Here is a 9,597-nt window from a genome sequence, read left to right on the forward strand (position 1 = left end):
GTCCCAGCCAAGTGAATGACCTTTTTTTGTGTTTTTGACAAAGTCCTCATTGTTGTGTGGAGCTACTTGCAATACGTTTCTGTATTTGGTTGTATTTTGTGTATTTGCATGTGTTTTTTGACCTTGCTGTGTGTTGAAATCTCACTGCAGTCAGAGACTATATTTGTGTTAAAGTAGACAAAAAGCCTCAACAAATCAGAGTAGAATTTGACACTTTAAACACCACAAGGACAAGAAAGGAGAGAACGGTTTAAGAATTTTTAAAAGGTTTATTACTTGTGCAATAAATTATTTCCAGTATTTTAAAAAATATCATGTCTGTGACAAGCGACACACGTCTAAAATACACCGGATATTTCTACTTCTGTTACAAAATGGACTTCCTTTAAACTCGTGTGAACACATTGCTCCAATAAGTAAAACAGAATACGATTACATTCTTTTTAAACACCCACTGTATGAAGACCACATTTTATAATATATCAAAGAATGTGTTGCGATAACATCGAATAAAGTGATGAAGGCTCTTTCTAACTCAAATACTGTTCTTTAAAACATGGTAGCTATTCTATAAGTGAATTCAGATCAAGCATCACCAAAACTACAGCAGTCAGCACTTAACATACAGAGATGTAAATGACATCTATACTTAATGTAAAAACTGTGCACAAAATTCAGTAGCTACCATTATTAGTAGTAGTATTAATATGGCACACTTGAGCTAGATACTCACACAGCATTTATAAACATCTGTCCAGATCCGATAGGACTCTGGGTGGTGAAGGCTTGGAGCCAGAGAGAAATAATTGTATTTAATGTGATATGGAAAGCTGGGAATGCTCAAAAACAGTCATTTTAAACAAGGAAACCCTCATATACTGTAAGTAAACTGGAAAATATTAAATAAATTCTGACATTAAAATCCCTCCTGAAGTTTATTCGTTCATCCACTTCTCTTGAAAACCCAAAAGGCCAACTAGGGAAAAAAGTGTGGTGACGAGTGATATTTTCCTAACAAAAAGCAATATACTAACTTACTCCCTTCAATCTTCTATATAACCTTACATTTTTCAAAACCAGCTTCACATACGTAAACTTGAAGTAAAGTGTTTAAATACTGACACAAAAAAAACGCCTGCTGTCAAAAGATTATTTCTTCATTCACTTCTCGTAAAAAGACAAAAAGGCAAATTAGGGAAAACATATCAACTTCCAATCTTCTTTATTTCCTTACACGTGTCAAAACCAGTTTCATCCACGGAAGAAGCGCACCCAAAACAATAAAAACAAACACCTCTGTGAATTAATTTAAGGTGGCAGCATGACTCTGGCTCCAAGCCTGTGAGCTGGGGTTTGGGAATCTGGTTTTCTACCGTGTCTAATCCGTCTCCATGATCTTTCTATCAATGCAACGTTGACCTTTATTGGACATTTAATCAATCCAAGTCTCGACTCACTCACAGTAACAGTGCGTCACGCAGGATGAGAGTTTGTTCAGTCCTGCATCTCCGCAGCTGAAGCCTCTTCGTCCACGTCGACATTCGACTGGTATTCATCTGGAAAACAAAAAAACAAACATGCAGAGGCTTGATGAGTCCCTCACCTTTCAAATTACTGTTTGCTTTCATTTATCTACAAAAAAAGGAAGGGTTTGAGCAAGAGGTAATGCTGAATCTAACTCACGCAGGTCGGTTTTGTATTATTTAATCAATATAATAATCTACAGCTATGCTAGAGGCTATGTGAGGCTATGAGCTAAATGCTAACATCAGGATGCTTACATATGACAATGCTAACATGCTTAGGTACAGATACAGGTACAAATATAAGAGTGCATCTTTTTTTTAAAGAAATGTTTAATTGCCTATCACTTTATATTGTAGATATACAGTATCTCCTAGACGGCTTCTTCGTCCTCAGGCGTAGGAGACAAAGAATGGTGAGTCATTTAGTTGATTGAGTGTGTAATTATAGAGGTCAGCACGGATGTTTACAGATTCAAATTGCACCTTGGCAGATCCTTTTGTATGTGTTTATTCCCAACTGTTTTACTTGTATAAAAGGTCACTACAATGCTTAATTTGGAAAATCTAGAAGTAAAGTCTAAAACATATTAGAAATTAGTATTGAAATGCTTCCTCCTGTTTCCTTAGTGGTTAACGATGGATGAATGGACATTTGCTTTCTTCTTCTGTTTTTACAATTACTGTTTTGGTATGTGTAAATACAATCATCATTGCTATTTCATTTCTGTTGTAACTCATGAATTGACAATATTTATATATCTAAAACATCTAATGTTGCGAAAGCACAAGCCCCTGATATGGATCAAATTCAGCAGGTAAAACAAATCTAGATAGAATTTAAACATCAATAGCAAATGCCTGAACTCAATCGGTCTAATATTCCGTTAAACCTTTATTGAGAAATAAACTAAATTCGTATATAATATGTGGTGAATGCAGCTGAATTTTACAGCGTCAAGTAAGTGGTACTCAGAGGCAGCGTAAATACTGATTAAGTCAAAGGAAAGGACCAGATGCAGATCTATAAATTGAGGTGAAAATGTGTTCCCTGTATGATCCACCCTAAATGGAGAGTAGCATTCATCTTTAGTTCTTTGACTCCTGCAGGAAGGATGAGACTGACACAAACTTAATTTTACTACTCCGTGTTACATATTACTGCGCCACAGTATATCTCTCTACTTCAAGGTGAGAATGACTGCATGGTGCGTCATTAGCATAAAAGAAATACAGGAAGTGAAAACAGAAAATAACCTTTTATGGGCCAACAGAGACGGATGATAGTTATTGAAGCAGCAGCTCTTCGTGTTTAAAGAGACACTCAGAGGACAGCTGTTTGTTTGACTGTGTGAACGGACTGTGGAGAGTTACTAAATATGTTTACTAAAGTACCGTACATAGATAGAATTGTTCGATACTTCAAACTTAAGTTGATGGCTAAAGTTACTAGTTACTTTACAGACAATGATTTTTTTTTAAAAGATCACATATAAGCTTATAAAATAAAATAAATTACAAATATATGGACATAAAACCAGCTACTTTTTTATTCATAATGTCTGATTATTTCTGTAGATATATATATATTAGTATTCTTCTTTTTCCCTGTTTTTTGCAATGTAGTTATTCGTTTCCATTAAAAGAAATCGCCAGATTTTTTTTATTTTGCTTTGCTGTGTATTTCTTGTCATTCCTATTTTTGTTGATTTTTTTCTAAATTATGTTGCATTAGTTATGTTTAAATTACACATAAATGTGCCAAAAACAAAAGGAGATTCTGTGGATTCAAAGTGACCTCCTGCTCCTGCTCCTCCTCCTCCTCCTCCTCCTCCTCCTCCTCCTCCTCCTCCTCCTCCTCACCTGCAGTTTGTTCCTCTGCTCGCTTCCTCTCAGTTTTGCCGTCCGGAGAGCTGGGTTCGTCCGGAGGCCAGCGCAGCTCGCCGCTCTCCACCTCGGCTCCGTCTGTCGGCTCCACCACGATGGAGGGAAGTCTCTTGGAAAGCTTCGGATACCTTTCATGGGTATCTGGGAAGATCTGTTAGAAGCTTATGTAAGGTTTAACTGGAGGGTTATCATACTTGAAGAATTACCTAGCAGCACACAGTGGAAGAACAACAATGCGGTACAAATTGGATTAGGAAGACTTTGTGAAAAGATGTGTGACTAGACTTCACTGACTTGTTAATTTTATCAGTCACTTGAAGTGCTTCTGATAGTATCTTCTCTTTATAACTACATTGTATCTGAAATGATCCTTGATAAAAACAATTATTTATGAAACCAGTAACTATTTTCATAATGTATTACCTGGTTGAGTATTTTCTTATGCAAATATGGCAGATAGTGTTGTTTTCAGGCTTTCAAACCAATCTGGTCAAACATGACTAGTCCTCCACTTATCCTCTCATACTGTATCTCCAACATATGAAAAGTGTTTTTATTCCTCATTCTAAGGAGAGAAAAACATTATGAATTTTGACCAATATCGTTTCTTGAGCCCCATTATTAATAGCTAAATAATAATATAATTTTCTCTAAAAAGCTGTTTAGTATAGTTTCTAATATCCATTTTCTTCAAATAATTTAAATAACTATATTCCAATGTGAAAAAAAGTAATGACTCCAAATTCAGGAACTTTGATGCATTTTTCCTTCTATAAACTACTGCCTGGCACCATAAAATGCGGTAAAGGTAATCAGTCTTTAAACTAAATGATGGAACAAAATAAATGTTGATAAATCACTCAGCTGGATAAGACAGAAACCATTTACTCACACAGCAGGACAGAGTCCGACTCATGACCTCGTCTACCCACATTTTACTCATCACTCCTGTGACTCACCACTCTGTGCCTTTCTACTCAAATAAAACCGGACTGGTCTGAAGTCATTTAAACACACACACGCACGCACGCACGCACGCACGCACGCACGCACGCACGCACGCACGCACGCACGCACGCACACACACACACACACACACACACACACACACACACACACATCTGGAAGGATACTGCGCCCTGATCCGCTGCCGTTCCTCCCCCGCTGAAGTCCTCTGTGCCGGGCTCAAGAGAGTTCATCACCTCAGTCATCCTGGAGGGAATCACAAATCAATACAGTCATATTTTCTAATTGCTCATCAATACTGGCATCAAGCCACCTGTAGATCTACAAATACAACAATTATACAATATTGCCTTAATTGAATATATCAAACTAAGGCTGTGCCATATAGTTCAGAGCTTTACAGATTCATTCATAACACGCATGAAGGTTGTGATTGGAAATCAGAAGAGTTATTCAACCAAATATTGATGCCTCAACTCTTCCTAAGTTAAAACATTGGGATTGTGTTGTTGGAAAATTGATTTAAACATATTTTTTCTTCTTTGTTATTTAGACTGAAAAAAAATGTGTTTAGTTTTGGGATAAATGTTGTCAGAAGTTTACAGAATAAAATGAAAAAAATGAAAATGTCAATGAACCACATACTGTATATCTGTAAACAGTTAAAACAGAGAAACTGATCATTTTAGAGAGGTGTCTTATTTTTTTTTCAGAGCTGCGAAATAAGATATTGTCCCTTATTTCTTGCAGCGTACTCGCTCTATGAAGGTATCACTTCATAGTCAGCCAACAAAACTCTTTCAACGTATCGGAAAAATCTCATCTAAGGAATATAAATGACTATTGAAGGAGAGTCTCATCTATTGATGCCAACTTCAGATACTTGATGTTACGGACACATTTTGTTCGGTACAAAAAATGATGATATCCACCTGTTCACATAATAACATAACTGATTTTTTGGGCCACTTGGGGGTAGCAGAAACGAGTTTAACACAAGACTGATATATCATCACCTTTGTATCCATCTGATAAATGTAGGTCCAAAATTCTATCCTTTTTTTGCTTTGTCTTTGGTCTCCAACAACTCCTGAGGGTAATATCTGTCTCGTTAGCTTCTAAATGCTTGACTCTCATCACCAACCCGTCTTCAACTGTGTCATGTTGCTCTTTGCTACGATGCAGATAGTGTACAGTGGATTTTTGCAGTCAACCAGTCATGCTACTAGGATTGTGGCCTGTAGAAACTGTGTAATATTATCATATGTACAATTATAGTGGGATATTAGTTTGCATGTTCACTAAGCCCCTGTTTCCTTATAAAACAGCCTTAAGCAGCAGTATTTTGCTCACCAGACCTTTACATGTGACAAGCTGTCAAAAACACCACTTTACATACAATCAGACTGGCAGCTGCTGTTGCCATGGGGACGATGTGTGCCTCTGATTGTCTGAGTAGTGCACTTTGCCTGAGCGCACAAGCAAGGCCGACGGCTGATTTGGGGGTATTCATGTGAGCCGTTACGCAGCAATTACCTCCATCAGGACTGGGGTCCTTGTTGTCGTGAGACTTCTCCGTGAAACCTGGAATTGCTTCTGCCCATTCATCATGAGACAATACAGCCTTTTATTCCTCATCAGAGGAGAGTATTATTCCTCATCAGAGGAGAGTATTGTTCCTCCGAATGGGAAATCTGCGTGGCTTCTCCGGTTTACTCCGGATGAGATAGAAACTGGAGAAAAGGCCTGCACATGATGCCAGTCCGACCTCTGAGGGGGGCGTTCATTGACGCGTAACAGACACGAGAATTTAGACATTGACGCTTCTGTCATGCTTTTTGTTTTTTATTCTCTCTCTTCAGCTGAATAATAATAATAATGTTATTAGTTATTTGAGCTATTAGCTCTGAACAGGGTTATCCGTGTGTTAAAATATAAGCAGGAAGCGGCTCTACCTCTGCCTGAACAGAGAAAATTAGATGTGAATTATTAGCAAATTTGGCATCTTGCATGTTAAAGTCTGTGATGTATATTATAGGTCTAGGTTTTAATCCCAGGGTGAACTTTAGGATTTTTTTGAGTCAAAGTAAATACCACCTAACTTAAGATGTCTTGCTCTTTGTCTGTGTCAATATTTTTCTATGTGACAGCTGAAATTGATAATGAACCCATAAAACACACAGATTTCGATACTTGGCACTGCAATGATGTGGTTTCTTAACAAAAGCTACGATTACATTTGTTTTCCACCCAAAGTCATGGTTTTTCTTATTTGCAAAGCCTTTTAGGGAATATATTTTAAATTATTTTTGTTCAAAACTTAAAATGTCCAAGATGTTGATCCAACTTTGCAAAGTGAAGTAATCATTGACAAAGAAAAAACACATTTCTCCTGGTTTATTTTCTTGTAAATATGTGACTCTAATGTCTCAGTTATTTCTCTTAAATGTGAAACTTCATAATATCAGAAAAGAGTTCAAGCACCAACCAACAGAACCACTAGAGTGAAAACCTTCAGAGGGTTCCTTTAAGCATCAATTACAGTATCTCTTATATTTGAAATATTACTACTGATGCAAAACTGTGTAATGGAAGACACTTTGGTTTTAAGAGATGTTTTGGTTTTAAGAGATTTTTAACCTGCAGGTTCACTGTGTTCTGATTTTATAGACCAGTTCATAATGAAAACTGTTATAGCTGAGAAAAAAAACAAAAACGGTGAAAGCCAAAAGCCCCACAGGAGCCCTGATGTTCTGCAGCATCATACTACTCTTGAGTTTGAAGCCAGGTACTTGCACAACAAAATCTAAAAAAATAAAAAATAAATGTCCTCTAGCAGCCACTGTCTCATTTCCATTTCACTGTTTGCTTTTCGGATGAAAGATGTGCATCTGGTGTGACCTCACAGATCTTCCTCTTCTTCTATCCATCACGAGATTCATCATGGTGGAAACGGTCCAGTTAAAGGAGCAGCGGGTTCACCAAATTTGCATCCTTTAATACTGTCCAACAATCACTTTTAATCCAACTATTTTTATATTTGTAGACAGGATATTGATAAAATGACCACTACCTTCTCCTCGTAATGCCACAGCTGCACTTGTGATTTTATATTGTATTTCTACTGTTAAATCAGAGCCAGCAGCAACACCACCTCCCTGAAATACAGCTTCCTCCGATGAATCCAGTAAGTTTCATAGCCCAAGGACATGAAATGAAATGTAATCCATGTCCAAATATAGTGATACTCTCTTTCTCTCACAGCCTCATGACATTTTCCACTGCTCTGTATTTGTTTAATTTATTCTGTGTTTGTTGCCCTAATTTACATTTCCTGCATGTTCTATTAATGGCACAGAAACTTTGTGAATCGCATATATTTATACAAATATATCTGGGGAAAAAGATGTAGTACACTGTTCAGGTTTGGAAAGCACATTTACCTGCATGGTACACACAACAGGTAACTACTTTGTTGCAGGTATGAGATACTAATTATAGATTTAAATGTAAAACACAGCTTCTGCTAACCCTAGACTTATGCAATCCCACACACGCACAAGTATAACAACTCACAAGGTGAAGCAGGTTATATACATTTCCAACACATCAAAGGTGCATTCGTAATTATCAAACTCATTGGTCATTTTAGTTTAATACAAATGAATAAAAACATAGTTTTTTAGTGTTTGCAAATATTTTTGAATTAAAGCTCCGTACCTGTGTGCAGGCTGATCCAGTGTCTCAGAGCAGGAAGGTCTCCGTCCTCCGCTGCTTCATCACACTGATGCTGATACTGATGATGATGAGGATGATGAAGAGGATGATGAGGATGATGATGCTGTTGTGGGCGACAGGCGGCGGGGCTCCCGGTTAAGTTGCCTTCAGTGTCGAAGTGTTCTGAGTGTGCGCAGTGGAGCTGCAACGGTGCTGCGTTCAAGGACTGTTTTTAAATGTTGGGATTTAAGGTTTATTATCAGTGGTGGAAGAAATGCTCAAATATTTTACTTGTTACAGTACAAAAATAAACTAACAGTAATTTGGCAAAATGGTCCATTTCCAAATAATGTATATTATATAATTGGACTATGATAATTATGCTTTGACATATTTATTTTAGAGCTATATATTCATAAATTAATTATTGTATTTTAAACATGGGCTTTTAATTTGCATTAGTTTAATATAAACATATAGCATACATTAATATTAGATTACATATTTCATTATTCTAATATTTATTTTAATATTTATTTTACTGTAATTAATCCTAACTAGAAGAAGTACGCCCGGATAAAGCTGTCAAATACATATAGTGAAGTGAAGTAGAAGTTTTAGGTAGCATAATAAATATAAATACCCAAGTTAAGTTCTGAATCTTTAATTGGTGAGCGATAAGCTTATTTTATTCATTCATCTTGTTGCTTGATGAAAGCCATTTCTGACAAGCCTTCAGAAAAGATGTTGGAGCGTCAACTTTATTTCCCCGAGGAAGAGGATTAATTCAAGTCACATTTATCGTTGAAGTTTAAGATTTACCAGGAGCATTTTAAGGCAGCACGTTATCAGAGTTTGAACAGGTTTTGACGTTTTGACCGAGCAGCTGCCGGTTGATTTTGACATGTCTAACGTTGTAAGCAGTTAGCTGAACTTGTCAGGTAATTTTACACATTTTATACGCTAAAACCTGAACTCACAGAGAGACCTAATAACCTCTCTTTTTTCTACGAGCCTGTTTATTGATATAACATATAGGTAAGTTAGTAAAACGTGCTGTCATATTAGATATCAAACGGCAACAAAGCAAATGTTAGCATTGCTATGCTCTTATGCTCTTTGTGCTAGCGTTAACGTCAATAAAACAAGCTAAGATGGAGCTAATTCCCTTTTTAGTTTATCCCAAGAAAAGAGTGCCAGTGATGGTATAGCTGTGAGGTGTGTCTCCCTCTAGTGAGCGAATATATGTGTATACTACTTCATATGAATATGCCTGTAGACGTGACGAAACGTTGAGTAAAATCGTCATAATATTACATTATAACATCCCCAAGACAAAATCATGTTACCTACAGCATTTGAGTAGATCCTTAGTTACCTTCCATAATTACTGTTCAAAAGTATCTGTTAATTTTACATTTCGTTGGTGGTGTTGAGTATAACTAGAATGTGACCTATTTTAGGAGATCACACGAAACAGAATAAACAGGAATATAACTAACAA

At 36.7% G+C, this 9,597-nt stretch overlaps 2 protein-coding genes across 2 annotated transcripts in view; one reads left to right on the forward strand and one right to left on the reverse strand.

Annotated features, from left to right (window-relative positions):
* Positions 1 to 255: 255 nt before the first annotated feature.
* On the reverse strand, positions 256 to 8,271 carry LOC307046302 (protein LBH). Its single transcript, XM_079692696.1, has 4 exons — positions 8,097 to 8,271; positions 4,544 to 4,622; positions 3,387 to 3,561; positions 256 to 1,556 (listed from the first exon to the last, which is right to left on the reverse strand). The coding sequence occupies exons 2-4, from the start codon at positions 4,619 to 4,621 to the stop codon at positions 1,495 to 1,497; spliced, it is 315 nt and encodes a 104-aa protein (XP_079548822.1). The 5' UTR covers position 4,622; positions 8,097 to 8,271; the 3' UTR covers positions 256 to 1,494.
* Positions 8,272 to 8,958: 687 nt separating this feature from the next.
* LOC307045943 (phospholipase B1, membrane-associated-like) overlaps positions 8,959 to 9,597 on the forward strand; it is an 82,680-nt gene continuing 82,041 nt past the window's right edge. The window contains exon 1 of the mRNA XM_079692004.1: positions 8,959 to 9,034. The gene's annotated coding sequence lies outside the window, so the exon portion shown is untranslated. The remainder of the gene's footprint in view (positions 9,035 to 9,597) is intronic.

Source organism: Notothenia rossii, assembly GCF_949606895.1.
Source record: "Notothenia rossii genome assembly, chromosome: 7".
NCBI classification, from domain to species: Eukaryota; Metazoa; Chordata; class Actinopteri; order Perciformes; family Nototheniidae; genus Notothenia; species Notothenia rossii.

Excerpts from the sequence above, each read along its gene's own strand:
- LOC307046302 (XM_079692696.1), bottom strand. The coding sequence starts at position 4,621 with ATGACTGAGGTGATGAACTCTCTTGAGCCCGGCACAGAGGACTTCAGC. Across the intron at positions 3,562-4,543 it reads CGGCAGCGGATCAGGGCGCA|ATCTTCCCAGATACCCATGA; the intron begins GTATCCTTCCAG and ends AGCTTCTAACAG. Across the intron at positions 1,557-3,386 it reads AGCAGAGGAACAAACTGCAG|ATGAATACCAGTCGAATGTC; the intron begins GTGAGGAGGAGG and ends TTTGTTTTCCAG.